This window comes from Mytilus edulis, chromosome 2 (assembly GCF_963676685.1).
Source record: "Mytilus edulis chromosome 2, xbMytEdul2.2, whole genome shotgun sequence".
Lineage (NCBI taxonomy): Eukaryota > Metazoa > Mollusca > Bivalvia > Mytilida > Mytilidae > Mytilus > Mytilus edulis.
This window is the reverse complement of record NC_092345.1, coordinates 41,068,600-41,091,930: the sequence shown is the minus strand read 5'-3', so window position 1 is coordinate 41,091,930 and position 23,331 is coordinate 41,068,600. Positions and strand designations below refer to the sequence as shown.

Here is a 23,331-nt window from a genome sequence, read left to right as displayed (position 1 = left end):
TATGTTAAACTAAGTCCCCGCTGCGGCCATCTTGGATGATGGATTGGCTACAAAGTAACAACATTTGGTCAGCACCTCATAAGGAACATTCATGCCATATTTGGTTTCATTCCATTCAGTGGTTCTTTAGAAGAAGTTCAAAATGTAAAATGTTAACTATGACGATGACATACGCCAAGTGATGAGAAAAGCTCACTTGGCCCTTCAGGCCAGGTGAGCTAAAGTAGAGGCTCTCAAGAGCCTGTATCGCTCACCTGACTCTACATGGGTTTTTGAAATCATATAAAAACAGATAAAATTCGACTACAAAGTAACAACACTTGGCCAGAATCTCATAAGGAAAAGACTATTCATGCTATGTTTGATTTCATTCAATTCCTTGGTTCTCTAGAAGAAGACTTTTGTATGCCTTTCCCATAGGGTCCTATGTTAAACTAAGCCCCGGGTTGCAGCCATCTTGGATGATGGATGGGCTACAAAGTAACAACACTTGGTCAGCACCTCATAAGGAACATTCATGACTAGTTGGGTTTCATTCCATTCAGTGGTTCTCTAGAAGTCATTTGTATGCATTTCCAATAGGGTCCTATGTTAAACGTAGTTCCCCGCTGGCGGCCATCTTGGATGATGGATCGGCTACAAAGTTACAACACTTGATCAGCACCTCATAAGGAACATTCATGCTATGTTTGGTTTCATTCCATTCAGTGGTTCTCTAGAAGAAGTCATTTGTATGCATTTCCCATAGGGTCCTATGTTAAACTAAGTCCCCGGCTGGCGGCCATTTTGGATGATGGATCGGCTACAAAGTAACAACACTTGGTCAGCACCTCATAAGGAACATTCATGCCATATTTGGTTTCATTCAATTCAGTGGTTCTCTAGAATAAGTTCAAAATGTCAAAAGTTAACCACGACTACGATGGACAACGACGACGGACGACAGACGACAGACGACGGACGCCAAGTGATGAGAAAAGCTCACTTGGCCCTTCCGGCCAGGTGAGCTAAAAAGGGTTGACCCCCTTTTTTGCTTTTGTGCAATACACTGTGCTGTTGAGAATTGACTCCCCCCCCCCCCCCCCAACCCACCCCTAAAGTAAAAGCATACCATCCAATCAGAAGCCTCACTGATTTGTATTCTTACAACCATGATGGCATCTGTGTTTCTAGTCTCCCTCATAATATTGCTGTTGACATTTTTTAAGAGAAAAATTTATCTGACCCCAAATGCAAAGAATTACCTTTGAGGTTGAGCACCTCTGCTAGCTGGACTTGATGGTGATTCTGAGGGCATCTGCTCCTTTTCTGAAGATTCTTCTTTCTTTTGTTCTTGTGGTGGAGAACTTCTTCCAAAAATAAACATATACAAGAAGTTCCACAGGGTAATTAATGGAGATATGACCAATGATAGGATACCTCCTCCACCACTTGGATTAATAGTGCCTCCTTTTACCTTTCCCTTGAAAAGACATATGTTAATATTTACCTCCTATCTCTCAGAAGTTGAATAAATCATTTTATTATGGAAAGAGTTGCCTGTTGTGTTAGAGCATTCTATTGTAGAATTCTATATAAAACAAAAAGATCATTTCCCAATGGAAAGGATTGTGCGCAGCAAAGAAATTTCTATTGAAAAAAAGCTGTGCACAAAAAAAGATTATTTTCTTGTATGGAAATGTGCACAGCAGAACAGATATGGGAGATAACTCTGCAATTTTTTTTTTTAATCTGAAGTTCGCTTCTCAGTGTAAAAAAACAAGCTTTACATAAAACTAGTATATATTGATAGGGGATTAATAAAGGAACCAAAAAATATTCTCCCTTGATTTTTTATAGCTTTATCATTGACAAGTTAAAGCATACCTGTCAACTGACCCGTATTCTGCGGGTGTGACCCGAGATTTTCACAATTCTGAGGGATCACCTAGAACACCCGCCGGGTTATTGAAATAACCCGGGAATTCCGAAAATGACCCGATTTAACCCGTATTTCTTAGCCTTGAGATTGATTTCATAAGTAATATTACTTTGAAATACCGGCAAATTCATTATTCTTCCATGAACAGGAAGTTCATCTAGCTATGAAAACTGTCAAATTAAGTGACCCATTAAGTACATGGCTTCACTTGACAGCTTTGGTGTCAAACACACTGTTAATTAACACCAATTACCTTAGCTTTAGGTCGTAAATAAATTGCACCATTGAACAAACTGAACTAGAGTTACTTCCCCTTATTTGTCACCATTCAAAATTATTCCTTATATTTACCTTTTATGGGTGAAAAAGATCAAATCATTCAAAATATAAAATTCAAATACATATTGAAAAATAACTTTTCATTATTTTTATACCTTTATACATTTTTTTTTAAAAAGTTGAAAATTATTTTTTACATTTATACTTCCCTTAACTGTATTACTATATTTTCTCATAGTCTAATTTCCTAGTTAAATGAAAAATAATATGGATAATAGCTACATAGTCAATAGTCTCAATCATTTAAGAATTACATTAAATTCTAGTGTTTGATGATTGTAGTATTTTTTCTCAAAAATTAAGCACATAAGACTGAAATACACAAATTTATAAAAATCTTTAAAAGTGCAATGAAATAATATTTAATAAGATTTAAAATGACTTAACAAAGTGAACATGCATTGATGTTTTGGTATCTTTGATATACATTATAAGAAAATGTACCATAAATTTTTAAATACTGAAATTCAGCTCGAAAAAGTTCGTACGCGTTATGACCTGAGATTTGATTCTTCAATGCAGGTCATGACCTGCATTTTCATCGTCACAGGTTGACAGGTATGGTTAAAGTTCTCATAAACTATTCAAAGATAACAAAGATTTTTCAACTTTTACAGATTGCTTATAATCAAGCATGTTAAAGATTTATATAAAGAAAAATGGGGGTCAAAGGGCAAATTTTTTTAAGGAATTCAAATGAATAAAACCAGAGGATTCCGAAAATTTGACAAAATTTCCAAAACATAACAAGCAAACTTCCTTAAAGGGGCACTAATTGTCAAATTCATGTTCACCAATTTGACTCAAATTCTCATATTTGATTTATAACAATGTAAAACAATTATCCAGATCATAAAAAGTCTAAAATAAACAATTAAAAGGGCATGGGGTCGATAATATGTATCTTGGTTTAGTGTGTATTATAGTCATGACACCATCTAATTAACAATCAGGTTGACCACCTAGTTAGAGGCCTCTGCTGATCATATAAGCGATTTAAACATAAATATAGATATAAATAGATAATGAACTTGTGCAATTAGATTTCTCTAGGTCTTCTTAATTTCATATTATAGATTAAAAATAGATGTTAATCATCGTTTTTACCTGTATACAAATTAGTTTTTGTGGATCAAATCAGTCAATCAAATGATTTATCTTTGTTTCACTTTCAATGTTGACATTTTTTTCCTTTAAATAACTGAACAAGCACAATGCATGCTTTATCCATCTCTAGCTAAGGGGTTAAATTGAAGTTTACATGAATATGGATTTAATAAGGTTGAATTATTCACTTGCAAGTGAATAATTCATCATCAATGGGTTTTTTTTAGCTAATCTTGACAAAATTGAATCATTCTGGCTGCTAAAAGCAAATTATTATTTCACTATTTCACTTTCATTGATGATTGAACAAAAAAAAAATCATATTTTATATAGCTAATTATGATCCTTAAAGTATCCTTTCTTTACCTGCAATTGATGACATGCATGCATCCAGAATTAAAAGTTTAACTAATACTAAATCAAACAATTTATTGAATCTCAGATATGAGTAAAGAGGATGTGATGTAAAGAGGCATAAACCCAATGCCATAAAAAATTAACAAATCACATCTACCGGTACAGGTTTAAATACTGTCTTCAACAATAATCTACATTTTGATTTAAATGTTAGAATCATATATTTATTTGCTGGCATCAATCTATGATTTTATAATTGTAAAAATTATTTACAGGCCCTACACCATCAATAAACTCAATTTCAACTGATACAAGCGAAAAAGTGCAACACAGTTGTCTTTCATATTTTTGACCACCATGATTCCAAGAAATACAAAAGACTTACTGGTACTGCAATTAACACTGCTGAGGGAACCAGTTCTAGAATCAATAATGTCTTAGACATATCTTCTTCTGTGAAAGTTCGTCTTGGGAATGTTGTTGATAATGTTACACTTGTTCCTACCCTCTGCAAAATACAAAAACCCAAATTTTACAAAAACAACTAAATGTTGAAATCTAGGCAGGACCTCAAAATAGTCATAAAATTAATATGCACTGATAGTAATGTATCTTTATAGAAAATATCATCGATCTATCACAAGTAAATCTATCTTAAGTAGATCCAAACAAGCTGTTTTACATTGTCATTACATTGGGCTTTTAAAAGCTGACTATGCGGTATGGGCTTTGCTCATTGTTGAAGGCAGTACAGTGACCTATAGTTGTTAATTTCTGTGTCATTTTGGTCTCTTGTGGAGAGTTGTCTCATTGGCAATCATACCACATCTTCTAATTTATATGACCTTAGAAGAAACTTAACAATGAAAATTGCTCATCAATCCATGGTCACTGGACCATGACCTAGGGAGCAAGGTCTCGAAATAGTCATCAAACTAAAAGGTACTGATAGTAGGTAATGCAATTTATAGAAGATATCAGTATCTTTCACAGTATTGCATCTGGAGTATATATATCTCCCAGGGCTTGTATTTCCTATAATGATTTCATTGATAGAGGTATGCTTCTTACAAGGTAGCTATTTAAAAGCAGTGAAGCTGAAGTCATCCATTTGTAAGTTTTCACATTTCATCACAAGTTTGTTGACAGTTATGGAATATCCATTTCATATTGTTAGTTAATTTTTGAGTTATGAGTTTGAATGTGCCTCTGCTATCTTTTGCTCCTCGTTCACAAGTAATTACCATCAATCTGACTTTAGCAGAAAACTTAACAATTGCTGAGTCCCATGCAACCGCCAATGGTGCCTGAAAGGCAATACCTATGCCTGGCTTTCTACGACTTTCATTGTTATAAATCATTGTATTGGGTGAATTCATCATGTTTATTTGCTGTTGAAATATACCTTCTTTATCAATCTATGTAAAAAAAATTCAAGTATTTCTAAATTTAGTTGTTATAAATGTAATGAAACTAAACAAATGGTGAAATAAAATATTGTTAATTCTATATTGATTTGCCAAAAATATTTTGATAATTTTTATATTTATTAACACATCACAACAAAAAAACAAACAAAATATGCATAGCCCTATCTTTTTATCTAATGATGGTGCAACCTCCAATGTATGTATGTATGTTCCGTATCTCCCTCCTTTAGTAGGAGCACCACCATGGGTTATGGTGTAAAAAGGAAGACATTTAACACACTGTATCAAAACAGATTTAATGTGAGCATTTGCCTATCCAGTTTCCCAGCCTGGCCGTGACGGGTCTTACTACCAGAAAGTTATATTTTATATTTATATTTTAGTTAGTCAATTACAGTTTTCTATAAATTAGCTTTCGTACTAATGTTTTTTTAAAACTGAAATATCTTAATTGACCAGAAAGCACAGAGGTCTCAATATAGATTTCAATATATTTGTGGTGTAATTCCATTAAGGATGTGGTGTAATTTCATTAAGGATGTGGTGAAAACATAGTTTTGATAATTACCTTTTGGACAGAAATGGATTCCAATTTAATTGTAAATTATCAGTATATTGAAAATAAGAAAAAGAACCTCATTTCAATTGCTGTTTAAAAAAAATAAAAGAAAGCAAGAGACATTATGTTAACCATCTTTTAATATTGAAACTGAAAAATGATCCACCTTATTTTCTGAACTTTCAATAACAAATGGCTTAAATCGTCAAGATGAACAAAAGACATCAATAGGAAATCAACATTGAACTTAAGTGTATCTAGATAAATAAAGAATATTTCCACATGCAAATAGTTACCTCCTTAGTATGTGACAACTGGTCAGTTTTTATATTATTGTGAACATTACAATGACTTGAAAGTTAATTGATTACCACAAACCTAGAGCCATATGTCATATCTTTAATCCTGACAATATAACATTGAAAATGGTCATATTGTACAAGTTTAAAAACAACTGATTAGTCATATCCAGATTGATCAAATGCCTCTCGTGCAATAAAACCATAACAGTGCCTCTCCTGCAAGATACTTCCGGTATTTTTGGCATTGTTTGTTGTCTTTTCCATTATGGCGTCAGATATTTTTTATTATGACATCAATATTTTATAGGAACTTTTGTGATGTCCAGTAATAGCGGACACATAGCGATAAGGTGTATTGGATCCAGTAGTAAATCTGTATATAAATCTACCCACAAAATAATAAAAACAAAAGACAGAAAAAGGGAGAAGATTTCTGGACCAAAACACTTGCTATTCAATGTTCAGTTTTTAAAATAAGGTAAAAACTGAAAGATACATTATAAATCACTCAGGCGGAAACACAGTTGAAATAGAACAAAAGAAACGAAGCTCTTTGTTAGAGAAGGCGATAAATGCTTACTGTAATGTTTACTAAAGTAACAAAAATTTTAAAAGTTAATAGAAACAAATTAAACGACACTTTTCTTCTCAATTGGTACAAGGACACAGTTATCGTCCTTTGGTTTTCTTTGTCTACGAATATAGTCCCTTCTGTAAACAGTGTATAACTTGCATTTTTTATTTGATACACATTCCTAATTTATGTCTTGATATCTAATGCATGAAATATTAAGTAGGGGGATGTAATTACATGTTATAAAAATTTGGGTGCTGAATCTTTATGTTAAGTAGTGATTTGGTCAGGTTAAAAAAGGTCAAATTTTATTACGTTGCCTGATATAAATTTTGTCCCACTAGTAATACACTACACTCTAAAAATATTTTGAAAAAGAGCAGGTGCAATTTTTTTTAATTTGAATTTATTGTCTAAAAGAAATTCACTACAAAATAACTGTGTTCTCCGGCCAATTACGAAGTGTTTCTTTTAAAAACACCATTTGCATAAGTTTTCAATTTATCTATTACATAGTAATGCAGAACAATTAGTTATCAAGTCGACAACATGGGTATCTATCAAGTTGGATGTAAAATATGCATAACCTCCGATTTAAAAAAAAGAATTTACGGACGGAGAACGTATCAATCTATTAGTTCAGTAATTTTGGTGTATGCCCTCCCATTATGTGATTCAAGAAAAAATTCCAAAAAATGGGTAACAATTGTACTGAAAAGAGAAAATCGAGTGCACCTTTTTATGTCAGGGCGTGTTTGAGGTGTATATATTGTCTTTAATACGTACAAAGCAAGAGTATTTGATATATCATCCCGCTTTAGATTCTATCATTTTTATATATCAAAGCTACAAGTTGACTTTATAACATAAAAAACAATGAAAAGATGAAATATATGGGTCTTTTAATTTGGATGATGAAAATGCATATCTTTGAAAAAATTTGTAAGATATTTCTTGCCATTGCGCAATACTGTGCAATTGAAAAGACTTGCTATTGCACAATACTTAATATAATAATTTTGGATCCTGATTTGGACCAACTTGAAAACTGGGCCCATAATAAAAAATCTAAGTACATTTTTGGATTCAGCATTTCAAAGAACCCCAAGATTTCAATTTTTGTTAAAATCAGACTAAGTTTTATTTTGGACCCTTTGGACTTTAGTGTAGACCAATTTGAAAACAGGACCAAAAATGAAGAATCTACATACACAGTTAGATTTGGTATATCAAAGAACCCCATTTATTCAATTTTTGATGAAATCAAACAAAGTTTAATTTTGGACCCCGATTTGGACTAACTTGAAAACTGGGCCAATAATCAAGAATCTAAGTACATTTTTAGATTCAGCATATCAAAGAACCTAACTGATTCATTTTTTGTCAAAATCAAACTAAGTTTAATTTTGGACCCTTTGGACCTTAATGTAGACCAATTTGAAAACGGGACCAAAGGTTAAGAATCTACATACACAGTCATGACAGTTATATTCGGCATATCAAAGAACCCCAATTATTCAATTTTGATAAAATCAAACAAAGTTTAATTTTGGACCCTTTGGGCCCCTTATTCTGTTGGGACCAAAACTCCCAAAATCAATACCAACCTTCCTTTTATGGTCATAAACCTTGTGTTTAAATTTCATAGATTTCTATTTACTTATACTAACGTTATGGTGCGAAAACCAAGAAAAATGCTTATTTGGGTCCCTTTTTGGCCCCTAATTCCTAAACTGTTGGGACCTAAACTCCCAAAATCAATACCAACCTTCCTTTTGTAGTCATTAACATTGTGTTTAAATTTCATTGATTTCTATTTACTTAAACTAAAGTTATTGTGCGAAAACCAAGAATAATGCTTATTTGGGCCCTTTTTTGGCCCCTAATTCCTAAACTGTTGAAACCAAAACTCCCAAAATCAATCCCAACCGTTCTTTTGTGGTCATAAACCTTGTGTCAAAATTTCATAGATTTCTATTAACTTAAACTAAAGTTATAGTGCGAAAACCAAGAAAATGCTTATTTGGGCCCTTTTTGGCCCCTAATTCCTAAAATGTTGGGACCAAAACTCCCAAAATCAATACCAACCTTCCTTTTGTGGTCATAAACCTTGTGTTAAAATTTCATAGATTTCCATTCACTTTTACTAAAGTAAGAGTGCGAAAACTAAAAGTATTCGGACGCAGGACGACGACGACGACGACGCCGACGCCAACGTGATAGCAATATACGACGAAAAATTTTTCAAATTTTGCGGTCGTATAAAAACTTTAACCACAGAGTGAATGTAATGTTTCCTGGCAGAAAAAACTAAGTCCATTTATAAGTAAAATATGGAAAAAATGGAATTTTATTTTTACCAAATTTACTTCTGGATACTATCTCCTGATCATAAACAAGCTTCTGGCCAAGTTTTGTACATTTCCAGGATAGTTTAAGAAAGTTATTTAAATTTTAAAAACTTTAACCACAGAGTGAATGTAATGTTTCCTGGCAGAAAAAACTAAGTCCATTTATAAGTAAAATACGGAAAAAATGGAATTTTATTTTTACAAAATTTACTTCTGGATACTATCTTATGAACATAAACAAGCTTCTGTCCAAGTTTCGTACAATTCAAGGATAGTTTAAGAAAGTTATTAAAATTTCAAAAACTTTAACCACAGAGTGAATTTTTGTGGACGCCGCCGACGCCGCCGACGCCGACGGAATGTAGGATCGTTATGTCTCGCTTTTTCGACTAAAGTCGAAGGCTCGACAAAAATATAATTAGGGTTTATAATCTTCAACCACTGAAAATTTTTAGTCTGCCCTTCCACAATTTATTTAATTAGAATTTATTTAAATGTTTAAGAATTTTCAAAATTCAACCTGACAACCAATCAAACAATAATTTTAAGTTGAATCAATGCAGACAAGATCATTAACTGATGCTCATTCATTAGCTAGTAGATACATTTGTCTTTTAAAATACAACTGACATATAAGGATCGTAATGGTGCTATGTGGATAAATTTATCGGTTTTCACGAGCAAAATTGGCAGCGCGTCATCCCTACAATGGCTTCCATTTCTACAATTGTGAAAATGAACTGGTGTAATGGGGAGATAATTTTGACGAAGTAGAATCCTGACTGCACTTGCACCATTTATTCTGTGATCACAAAAGCCATATTTTGGATGCTGTTATATTAAAGCTATTTCTAATAGCATAGAGACACATAATATCACCAGATTTTGTCAATTTATTTTTTGCATAATGTTATATATTTTCTATAACTAATTGTATTCAAGAGCTGAATAAATTAGGGATTTGTTTAAATTTTTATATAAAATTCACTGTAAAGGCCCATTGTCACTATCACAGTTTTCTTGTACAAGTTTTCTTAGTCAAGTTTTTGTTAAGTTGAATATCAATAATGTGGTCATTTTTATAAATTTCCTGTTTACACAACTTTGAATTTTTTCTTATCCCAAGCATAGATTACCTTTGCCATATTTGGCACAACTTTTTGGAATTTTGGATCCTCATTGCTCTTTAACTTTGTACTTGTTTTTTTTTTAATTTTTAATTTATTTTTTCAATAGTCAGGACTTAACATCACCCTTACAGCACCACCTGACTAAGGTGTTACAGGGTTTCAAATATATAACAAAAAAAGACTATTGTTTTATCAAGATTTACACAAACTAAAATATAATTTTTTGGAAAATCTCTTTTTTTTCTCTCTCTCTCTCTCTCTCTCTCTCTCCTTCTTTCTCTCTTTTTTCACAATCTCTTCATATAGAAATATCTATAGATTCTTTAATAGAAGAAAAAAAAAGGTTTACATGTGCTATGCATATATTACATGTTGTTTGCTCTGTTCTATAAATAGGTCAAAAAGATATATACTGAGCCAAAAAAGTTTAGCAACAAAAATGTGAAATTTTATTTTATTACAAAATCATAGCAGCATATAATTTTAATAATAACAGAATGAAATTATGACATGTCAGAAGCAACATGAATGTTTATCACTCATATTCATGAGGATTTTCTTTGTATGGAGTGTGGAAGGGTCAAAATACAGAAATGAGTATAGTGTTATTAAAAAATCAATTTCTCAGCCATGCCCTAAGTGTACCAATGAAGGATTGGCAGGCACACCAGCAGCTGCCCTTAGTCAATTCACTACTTTTGTGGCCGAAAAAAAATTGTCACGTGTTGACGTAAAGCGAAGGTAGCACTCCTCCCTTGACAATAGTTTTTTTGGTCTACGAGATATCGACTTATCCTGTGCAGTTGCAATTTGTCGATATCTGTTTGTTAGTCTCTAAACTGTTGCCTTATGCACATTAAATCGAGCCACGATGTCAGCAACACTCATTCCGGCATCAACCATTCCAAGAGTTTTCTGATGGTCATTTTCGGGGAGGCCTTGTTGACGCCCCATGCAATTTTTTCAAAGATGTATGTGTTTTTCTTACCAATAGTGTGTTCCTGGACGTTAGTGAAAAAGAAATTTTTAATATTGTTTTAAAAGTACAGGTACAGAAGGTAAAACATCAATTACTCGTGCAAAGGTGAAATGCCGCGAAATCAACCACCAGGAAAAAAGTATGACTGTTTTAAATTACAGGTAAAACTAAGGATTATATCATTGATGTTTAAAAAAAAAAATCCCAGAAAGAAAAAAAAAAAAAAAAAAAAAAAAAAAAGTGTTTCTAAACTTTTTTGGCTCGGTATATATTGATATGAATTTGGTTGTTAGATTACCATTCAGGATAAATAATTAGCATAGGGGCCCAAAGTGTTTCAAGTTCAAAAACTTTGTTGTATTTTCTTGCTGTATATAACTCTAAGTTATAAACGTTTTTCAGTCTTTTTTTAATTCAATTGCATTTGGAAGCTTTTCTTCTAGCTTGCATTTATCATTTATATATGTTTTTTTTGGCAAAAATTAAAAGAAAATTTAAAATAATCTTTCTTCTACAAAACCAAGAAAAAAGTTTTTTTTCTTAAAATCAATGTTAACATAGAAATTTTTCAGACAAGCACAAAACAAATATAAAAAATTTGATGTCACTTGACAATCATAAAATAAATGTCCAATAGTTTCATCTTCACATCTACAAAAAGAACATAACTTTGTATCTTTGATTTTAATTTTATATAAAAATGTATTTGTAGGAATAGTCCTATGTAAAAACTTATATTGGAAATTATACAAATATGTATCTCTACAACCTTTTGAAGTATACAAAAGTATTTCTTCCAGTCTTCAATGTTAGAATGCAGCTCATCCTCCCATTTTGAAAATTTTACAACTGGAGGATATGTACATTTTACAATAAGATTATTATATATGAATTTGATATTTTTACTGCTAGTAATTTTCTCCAAAAATTTTTCCTGCAGAGTAAAATTTTCTAAGTCAGTATCAGTGTTTTCCCTAATACACTGTATTACCCCCATAGGGATATTTGATATTAAACTATAATGGTGCATATAAATATTTGTCTGGAAGTTTTGTTTAATCTGATCAAATGTGAAAAAATCTCTTCTTTGATGGTCAAAAATGTGACAGAGGTTTTGCACACCACCAACTCCCCATCTGTTATATAATGGGAAATCTTCTGTTTTCACAAAATTCAAGATATCCAGCGAGAGACACTCCTTGACATCAGTTTTAACATGTGGTTTAGATGAGCTTGAAAAACATCTTTCCAAAAAGGATTGCTGAGTTGATTTCCAATCTCCAAAAATTTGAAGTTTTGTAAAGAAAAAGATCTTGCACCTCCAAATTTTTTCAATATCAACTTAAGAATATTTTGCCAGTCCCCATTCAAATTTGAAAAAATCGCCTCACCCAACCGACTTTAAGATACAGGTTGAAAGATTGTAAATGAACCATTTTCAAACCTCCCTCCTTTTTATCTGCAATCAGTGTATCACGTTTGATTTTTTTCTGTTTTTCCATCCCATATACAATTAAAGAATAATCTGTTGATTTCATTAAACATGGATTGACATATATTAGGTAAAGATGTAAGCAAATGAATCAATTTTGGAAGTGCAAGAGTCTTAATAACAGTAACTTTGCCAAGTAGTGTTAGCTTCCTATGCTGCCAACTTTTCAACAATTTTGAAATATCAATGATTTTTGCTCTGAAATTCAAACTGGGCATACACTTTAGATCTAAAGAGAAATTTAATCCTAAAACCTTTAAGTTTGAACAGGACCAGCTTAGATTTGTTTCAGGACATAAAACCAAGTCAGAATATCTCTTACTTCCAATCCAAACAACTTTTGTTTTAGTTGTATTTATCTTTAATCCTGAGACTTTGTGAATTTTTTCAAAACAAGAAAGGGTCTCTTTTAATGAATCTTCACTTCCATCCAGTGAAAGAAATGTATCATCTGCATACTGACTAATGAGTGACAGATTCCCATTTATATTCACCTCTTTTATTTTTGGATTCCCTTTTAGCTGTATGGCAAGTAATTCCACCCCAATAATAAACAAATAGGGAGATAACGGGTCCCCCTGGCGACAGCCTCTTTCAAGGTTGAAAAATTGGGACATATTACCATTATTAATGACACAGCTCTTAGCATCTGCATAAAGCGCATCAAACCATTTACAAAACGAAGGACCAAAATTAAAAGTAATCAAAGCCTGCTTTAAAAAATCCCATTCTATAGAATCAAAGGCTTTTTCAAAATCTACTAGTAATAACAATCCTTCTATATCATTTTTTTCTAGATAGTGCATAAAATCATATAGAAGTCTAGTGTTCTCTCCTATGAATCTCCCTTTCATAAAGCCCTCTTGTGTGTCACTAATAATGGCGAACAGTACCTTTTTAGCTCTACCAGCAAGAACTGCAGATGCAATTTTCATATCTGTGTTCATCAAGCTGATTGGTCGCCAGTTATCCATGTACCTCCTATCTTTCCCTTCGTTAGGAATACAAGTAATAATACTTTGGTATTGAAAATCTGAAAAATGGCCCAACTCATATCCAAATTGCAGAGATCTAAAGACAAATGGACCAATATCTTTCCAAAATTTTTTTTGAAAAAATCCACTGTAAATCCATCAGATTCAGGAGACTTGCCATTTTGAATCTGTTTTAAAGCTTCCCCACATTCCCAAAAAGAAGTTTTGTTCTGCACTGAGTTTTATGTCATGTTTAAACCAGATGCTCCGCAGGGCGTAGCTTTATACGACCGCAGAGGTTGAACCCTGAACGGTTGGGGCAAGTATGGACACAACATTCAAGCTGGATTCAGCTCTAAATTTGGATTGTGATTAAATAGTTGACACAGCATAGGTTTCTGACACAGAATAAATGTGTTCTAATGAACTTAAAATTTTTGTTTTCTCTTAGAGCAATTCACTATGCTGTTGAATATTAATCCTCTCAAAAAAATGTTTGAAGAAATTTTCTTTTTTATTATGAAATTTCAAATGAGAAAAATTGAACCCAATTTTTTTAATCACATCCCCCTTTCTCTTATTCCAAAACTAATCTCAATTAAAATTTCTAATGGAGTTTGCAACAATAACTACTCATTTAAATACATCATAAAATATTAAGATGTAAAAAAACTGCTTGTTATCACTGAATGGTAAAGATTATTTTAATTTATCAGTTGGTAGTAAAAAGTGAATATACATTGTATATTGTATATAGCAAAGATTTAAGTTGATTCTGGACAAAGAAAGATAACTCCAATTAAAAAAAAATCTTGCTATTGCACAATATTTTGCAATTAGATATTTCTTGCTTACTATTCTGGACAAAGAAAGATAACTCTAATTAAAAAAAATTTGCTATTTCACAATATTGTGCAATTAGATATTTCTTGCCATTGCGCAATACTGTGCAATTGAAAAGACTTGCTATTGCACAATACTTAATATAATAATTTTAGATCCTAATTTGGACCAACTTGAAAACTGGGCCCATAATAAAAAATCTAAGTACATTTTTGGATTCAGCATATCAAAGAACCCCAAGATTTCAATTTTTGTTAAAATCAGACTAAGTTTAATTTTTGACCCTTTGGACTTTAGTGTAGACCAATTTGAAAACAGGACCAAAAATGAAGAATCTACATACACAGTTAGATTTGGTATATCAAAGAACCCCATTTATTCAATTTTTGATGAAATCAAACAAAGTTTAATTTTGGACCCCGATTTGGACCAACTTGAAAACTGGGCCAATAATCAAGAATCTAAGTACATTTTTAGATTCAGCATATCAAAGAACCTAACTGATTCATTTTTTGTCAAAATCAAACTAAGTTTAATTTTGGACCCTTTGGACCTTAATGTAGACCAATTTGAAAACGGGACCAAAAGTTAAGAATCTACATACACAGTCATGACAGTTAGATTCGGCATATCAAAGAACCCCAATTATTCAATTTTGATGAAATCAAACAAAGTTTAATTTTGGACCCTTTGGGCCCCTTATTCTGTTGGGACCAAAACTCCCAAAATCAATACCAACCTTCCTTTAATGGTCATAAACCTTGTGTTTAAATTTCATAGATTTCTATTTACTTATACTAACGTTATGGTGCGAAAACCAAGAAAAATGCTTATTTGGGTCCCTTTTTGGCCCCTAATTCCTAAACTGTTGGGACCTAAACTCCCAAAATCAATACCAACCTTCCTTTTGTAGTCATAAACCTTGTGTTTAAATTTCATAGATTTCTATTTACTTATACTAACGTTATGGTGCGAAAACCAAGAATAATGCTTATTTGGGCCCTTTTTTGGCCCCTAATTCCTAAACTGTTTATACCAAAACTCCCAAAATCAATCCCAACCGTTCTTTTGTGGTCATAAACCTTGTGTCAAAATTTCATAGATTTCTATTAACTTAAACTAAAGTTATAGTGCGAAAACCAAGAAAATGCTTATTTGGGCCCTTTTTGGCCCCTAATTCCTAAAATGTTGGGACCAAAACTCCCAACCTTCCTTTTCTGGTCATAAACCTTGTGTTAAAATTTCATTGATTTCTTTTCACTTTTACTAAAGTTAGAGTGCGAAAACTAAAAGTATTTGGACGACGACGACGACGACGACGACGACGACGACGCCAACATGATAGCAATATACGACGAAAATTTTTTCAAATTTTGCGGTCGTATAAAAATCTAAGTACATTTTTGGATTCAGCATATCAAAGAACCCCAAGATTTCAATTTTTGTTAAAATCAGACTAAGTTTAATTTTGGACCCTTTGGACTTTAGTGTAGACCAATTTGAAAACAGGACCGAAAATGAAGAATCTACATACACAGTTAGATTTGGTATATCAAAGAACCCCATTTATTCAATTTTTGATGAAATCAAACAAAGTTTAATTTTGGACCCCGATTTGGACCAACTTGAAAACTGGGCCAATAATCAAGAATCTAAGTAAATTTTTAGATTCAGCATATCAAAGAACCTAACTGATTCATTTTTTGTCAAAATCAAAATAAGTTTAATTTTGGACCCTTTGGACCTTAATGTAGACCAATTTGAAAACGGGACCAAATGTTAAGAATCTACATACACAGTCATGACAGTTAGATTCGGCATATCAAAGAACCCCAATTATTCAATTTTGATGAAATCAAACAAAGTTTAATTTTGGACCCTTTGGGCCCCTTATTCTGTTGGGACCAAAACTCCCAAAATCAATACCAACCTTCCTTTAATGGTCATAAACCTTGTGTTTAAATTTCATAGATTTCTATTTACTTATACTAACGTTATGGTGCGAAAACCAAGAAAAATGCTTATTTGGGTCCCTTTTTGGCCCCTAATTCCTAAACTGTTGGGACCTAAACTCCCAAAATCAATACCAACCTTCCTTTTGTAGTCATTAACATTGTGTTTAAATTTCATTGATTTCTATTTACTTAAACTAAAGTTATTGTGCGAAAACCAAGAATAATGCTTATTTGGGCCCTTTTTTGGCCCCTAATTCCTAAACTGTTGGGACCAAAACTCCCAAAATCAATACCAACCTTCCTTTTGTGGTCATAAACCTTGTGTTAAAATTTCATAGATTTCCATTCACTTTTACTAAAGTTAGAGTGCGAAAACTAAAAGTATTCGGACGATGACGAGGACGACGCAGACGACGCCAACGTGATAGCAATATACGACGAAAATTTTTTCAAATTTTGCGGTCGTATAAAAATTGATTGTCATCATTACTGAATAACTTAGATGTGTAAAGTGTCCTATAAAACTGCTCCTGTTCAAACAATATTTTAGACTGATCAGAAATTTGATTTCCTTGGTCATCAATGAGTTCAGTCATGGTTTTATTTAAGAAGGCTTTCTTTTCTAACTTACAAAAATAGTTAGTGCATCTTTCTCCATTCTCATGCCAATTTACACGAGAACGGAGAATGAGGCCCTCAACTAATGTCTGTCGTCGCTTCTCTAATTCACACTTTTTCTGATTGAGTGACGTCACATTAAAATTTGTTTACAACTGTGGGTGTTTATTATATGTTCATACCAATTTTAGTTGATTGAGGAACAATTATATTTTTGTGGATGTGTTTCCAAAGTCTGCATACAAGCTTATAAAAAATGAATTCTTCTATGAACATTTATCTACTGTACTCCTACAAATAATAATGAACCCACAGTATCTCACCTGTGATACAAAGTCATGCACTGTTTGTAATCTATCCCCTGATGGAAACACATTGGTTAATGAAGAACCATCTGGCAGTCGTATCTGAAGACGAGCTTGTTCTCTGTAATAATAATCTTTATATAAACATCTTTTATTAGCAATAGTAAATTACTGCCTGAAAACTAAATCACATTTTCAATATTAATTAATAAATGTCAATTTAATACAAATTTTGATTTACCAAGGAATTGTTTACAAATGTTTATCTAATAAATAAAGAAGTTGTTTGCCCAACCATTTCTTACTTAAAGGACAAATAACATATCAAAAGTTGGCAGTTCATCAATAAAATGGTGTTTAAAAGTTTCTACATGTCATAGCAACACACAATTATTTACATGACATGTCTTCAACTTATAATTTGTTTATAAGTTTATAGTTATCTTTTTACATCGCAATGACCTTGAGGTATCTCTGTAATTGTTTTGCTGGAAAATATGAATGGCTTCTCATATCCATTTTTTTTAAAGAAGAGTGTCACCATGCACGTGTACTGCACTATATTAGCAATAGTAGAATAGAATGATATACAAATAGATGAAAATACTATATACATGCAACCGTAATATTAATATAATATATAACAACAAACCAGTGTATACTCTGGGACTATTATTATATCAGTATAATAGTCCCAGGTATACTGATATGTATCACTACAATATAATAGTTATTACAGTGCTGTTGAATTTCCTGTCATTTATTCATCATCCACACACTTGTATCAGAAAAATATATCTCTATAAATTAACCGCAATTTCAGGTATAGAGATGTGATCTGTTTCTGTGACATGCTTTTGACCATCCACAACCTGCAGTCATCCGGTGTTCAGTACTTCAGTTCTTTGATTTTGTATCGGTGTTGTTTTGTACACTTTTAAGATGTTTATATATATATTGCGTCCTGTTTGGAAATTTTAAAATTGTACCAGCGTCACTGACTGGTATCTGTTTTTTTTGTGTATAAATTTCAAGATTGTGATAATTTTATAATTGGAATAGATTGACATGATTCATTTTACATCGTGATCATACTGATGAAGGATATCTATTATCCAAAATATCTAACATTTGTTCATTTTATTGTTATTTTATGGTGATGTTTTACCATTTTAGACTTGTTATATATATATTGATTACAAGGTACTAACATTCATAATACAGAAGCTGAGTTATACATAAGGATAGTTAGGGACAGACAGACAGATAAAAAGACATATAGATACATTTTTGTATATAGTAAACACAGTATACTATCCACTACAAATTTATGAGCAGAGGTGTACTTGTCTTTATTTGATACCTTTTCTTTGCTTCAGCCTCACTGTTAATTTTATTCTGGGCTAATTCTTTGGTTTGTTTCATTTCTTCTTTCTGTTTTTCTTGTGTTTCTCTATCTTTTCTGTATTTAGCTGCTCTTTCGGCCCTGAGAGAAATTCAAACAAATAGAAATTACTTGTAGAAAGATTGGAAGGCTGAGCTCTTTCCATAATTTCAATGCATATCTTTGTTTTCCATTGAGACATGGTTGCATATTTATCAAATTACTTCCATTCTTGAGAGTCTGACTCAGTAGATGAAATGAGCTAAACTTCAAAGTAAATATTTGTACTGCAACTGAACTTGGGAAAGATTATTAGTTAAAGAGTTTAATGAACTGGAATAACACACCAGTGGAAACTTTTAAAATGGTGGAATAATATCTATATTCTTGTATTTGTCTAGTTATAAAAAGCTCTTTGGTCACATTTATTATATAATTTAGTCTGAATACTGAAAACAGATATAAACTAAAATTAAAAATCAATTGTTCAGAGAACAAATGAAGGTCCTTCCACATCAATTTTCACAGTTATTGAAAAGAAGCTAGTTCCCGTTTACTCAAAATTGAAATTGGCATCCAATCATAAGTTTCTTCATACTGATGTGATAAATAAATGGTTTCTGTATACTTTTGAGTGAAATAAGGGAGATGATGTGTTACTTCTGGTGAAGTAAATATCACTTCCTGTCTCATAAGATAGCTTCTTTCACACTGATTCTAAAAAGTATAGTTTCTATATACTTTTGCCTGTAAAACAAGAGATAATTGGCTACTTAAGGATGTACTTAGGTGAAGTTTTGGAATTTGTGTCAAATGTTCGGACTCCTTGGTGTTTTTCCATACAATACAATGTAAAATGTTTTGCCCCATAACACCCATTTATTTTTTCATATAAGACTTCATAGCTCATGAAAGGTCATTTACCAAAATTGTAGAAGATTCTTGATTTTTTTTCTTTTGTTTTGAGACCCAAATGATACCAATGCAATTATAAGGTAAAAGTCCGAGTCAGTCTTTTCCCGCCATATTTTAAATCTCAAATATCTCGAAAAGGAGGTCCATGACCTATTAAAATTTTTAGCTTATCTTTATCCTTAATTGATGCTCTACCAGTTTATAGTATCAATTTTAATTTCTTAATTTCCTAATTTTTACCAAACCTCACCTAAGTACATTCTTAAGGTTTATCAAAAGTCAATTCTGGTCTTAATTAGTGAGTAGTATTTATATTACAAAATACAAGGATTCCGCGTCATGAATAAGTGCAAATTGGCTACTTCCGGTTTTCTCTAGGTCAATTCCAGATAATATTTTTCAAGGTCATATGTCAACCAACCTTTTGTAACTGGTCATATGGCTTTATAATGAACCAAGTTGAAGTAATAATCAATTAACCTTATATTAAGACATTTCAGGGGCACTCCTATAAGATGCCATTAATTGTTTCAGACCAAATGTAACATATATTTATTACATTAAAGCAAACATTTTGCACTTTATATCTTTAAAAGTGTTGGAGGAAATGCAAAAACAAGGTTAAGTCAAAATTGAAAACTTGACCTTGACCTCAATTAATTTTTTGATGAACCAAGGACCTAAAATACCTTAGGTCTGTATTACTTACCATTCATGCAATACATTGACATATCACTTATGTCAAATTCAAAAAGGGAAATAACTGTCATAAAGTCTACCAATTAGTTCGGTTAAAATTGACAAATCTTCTTTAGGATATAACTAGCAATTCAGTACAATAAATTTGTTATTTTTTTTTTACTGTTACGGAGGAGATATTGAAAAAATGAAAAGTCAAAATTTAGAACATGACCTTGACCTTTGACCTCAAATATATTTTTATGAACCCAGGACCTCAAATCGAGTACCTTAGGTCTGTATTACTTACCATTCATGAGATACATTGACATATCACTTAAGGAGGCTCGAGGGTACCAAAAAATTAGCAAAAATTGAAACATTTGTTTTTTCATAACAAATTTTATTTATTACACTATTAGTTGTTACTTTATGATATGGTACAAAAATCAACCCAAGCATTCAATTTGTTTAGGCCCCAGATGACTTTTAAAATGTTTATATCATTGAACCAGATGCTCCGCAGGGCGCAGCTTTATACGACCGCAGAGGTTGAACCCTGAATGGTTGGGGCAAGTATGGACACAACATTCAAGCTGGATACAGCTCTAAATTTGGATTGTGATTAAATAGTTGACACAGCATAGGTTTCTGACACAGAATGAATGTGGTCTAATGAACTTAAAAAAAAAATTTTGCCTTTGAGCAATTCACTATGCTGTTGAATATTAATCCTCTCAAAAAAATGTTTGAAGAAATTTTCTTTTCATTTATGAAATCTGAAATGAGAAAAATTAGGCCCCCCCCCCTTTTTTTTCACATCCCCCTTTCCCTTTTACCAAAACTGATCTCAATTCAAATTTCTAATGGAGTTTGCAACAATAACTACTCATTTAAATACATCATAAAATATTAAAATGTAACAAAAGGTGGTTGTTATCACTGAATGGTAAAGATTGTTTTAATTTATCAGTTGGTAGTAAAAGTGAATATACATTGTATATTGTATAAAACAATGATTTAAGTTGACTCAACTACTATTCTGGACAAAGAAAGACAACTCCAATCAATTGAAAATTTCTTGCTATTGCACAATATTGTGCAATTAGATATTTCTGGCTATTGCGCAATACTGTGCAATTGAAAATATTTGCTATTGCACAATACTGTGCAATTGAAGATTTCTTGCTATTGCGCAATACTGAGCAATTGAAAATTTCTTGCTATTGCACAATACTGTGCAATTGAAGATTTCTTGCTATTGCTGAATACTGTGCAATTGAAAATTTCTTGCTTTTGCACAATACTTAATATAATAATTTTGGATCCTGATTTGAACCAACTTGAAAACTGGGCCCATAAACAAATATCTAAGTACATGTTTAGATTCAGCATATCAAAAAAGCCCAAGAATTCAATTTTTGTTAATATCAAATTAAGTTTAATTTTGGACCCTTTGGACTTAAATGTAGACAAATTTGAAAACAGACCAAAAATTAATAATCTACATACACAGTTAGATTTGGCATATCAAAGAACCCCAATTATTCCAATTTTTTATGAAATCAAACAAAGTTTAATTTTGGACCCCGATTTGGACCAACTTGAAAACTGGGCCCATAATCAAAATCTAAGTTCATTTTAGATTCAACATATTAAAGAACCCCAAGGATTCAATTTTTGTTAAAATCAAACTAAGTTTAATTTTGGACCATTTGGACCTTAATGTAGACCAATTTGAAAACGGGACAAAATATTAAGAATCTACATACACAGTTAGATTTAGGATATCAAATAACCCCAATTATTCAATTTTTGATGAAATCAAACAAAGTTCAATTTTGGACCCTTTGGGCCCCTTATTCCTAAACTGTTGGGACCAAAACTCCCAAATTCAAACCCAACCTTCCTTTTATGGTCATAAACCTTGTGTTTAAATTTCATAGATTTCTATTTACAGTACAGCCTGTGACTTCCTCTTAGTTATGTCCACCCTCTTGCATGGTCAACATCCAATGGTGAACATTTATTGGGGTATTCAATCTTGAGATGGTGGCCATTTATTGGGGATCATAAATCATGGGCAGATTTTTTATCTAATTATGTTACCTGTTAAAATCAATCAGGGTTGAAGTCGGTGCATTACGTTTGCGCGCATTACCATTACATTTGCGCGCAGCTTTTCATTACTATTGCGCGCATTTATTTGACAGGTAAACTCAGGCAAGCTTAGGCAATAAATCTTATTTATCTATGAATTTATTCAATTATTTTAAGTAAAAGTACCCTTTTCGTTAGACTAAATCACCTACTCACCCACGAGGAGGTAGAAGTTGGATACAAGCAGGATAAGTCGGTGGCATTATATTCTATCAATCCGGAAATTTTTATACTCATCACATACTAATGACTTTCTCCCCCGATTTGCTATAAAAAAAAACTTCAAATGTTCGTTACTTAACAAAACTTTACAATCTAACTTACAATAAATTATTTACAAATTTTAAAGAGATCACTATTCGGGGTACTTGAGCACCCTGAAAAATTCGCAATGAAGTTACATGTATGCCTTAAGTTATAACAGAATTTATCATGCACACTTTATATTTTGTCTTAGAATACAATATGAACAATATATGTTATTCATATTTCATTATCATGATTATATACCCTTTTTTACCTGAGTTTACCTGTAAGATAAATGCGCGCAAATGTAATCAAAAGCTGCGCGCAAACGTAAAACATTTTAATCCCCAAATGCGCGCAAACGTAGTGTGCCCGTTGAAGTTTTCAGCTGGTATGTTTCATTAAAATTTACCTGTACAGGTAACTTTGATTTCTTTTAAAATTGTCATTTCACCTTTTTTTGAAAAGGTAGAATAAAATATTGTTTTACTCTGTTAATTTATTATTATTTTTTTGTCTTTAATGTTATTTAATTTTTTAATTTTTTAATTGTTTTTTTTTTCATTTTTGTTTGTTTTGTTTCTTACTGTTTTTTTTCTTATTCTTTTAATTTCTTCTTAGTAAGAATCTTGAGTCGAAATGGTAAAAAGTCAAAGCTAAAGTTATTGAGATCTGGAGATCTATGCAAAATAATTTAATATTCAGTGGACTA

General features: G+C 31.9%; 1 protein-coding gene across 1 annotated transcript in view; it reads right to left on the bottom strand.

Annotated features, from left to right (window-relative positions):
• Positions 1-23,331, bottom strand: part of LOC139510175 (UBX domain-containing protein 4-like) — a 53,341-nt gene that overhangs the window by 8,088 nt on the left and 21,922 nt on the right. The window contains exons 7-10 of the mRNA XM_071296533.1: positions 18,600-18,722; positions 17,255-17,357; positions 4,110-4,232; positions 1,245-1,462 (exon numbers count right to left, since the gene is read on the bottom strand). Coding sequence (XP_071152634.1) covers positions 1,245-1,462; positions 4,110-4,232; positions 17,255-17,357; positions 18,600-18,722 — 567 coding nt within the window. The remainder of the gene's footprint in view (positions 1-1,244; positions 1,463-4,109; positions 4,233-17,254; positions 17,358-18,599; positions 18,723-23,331) is intronic.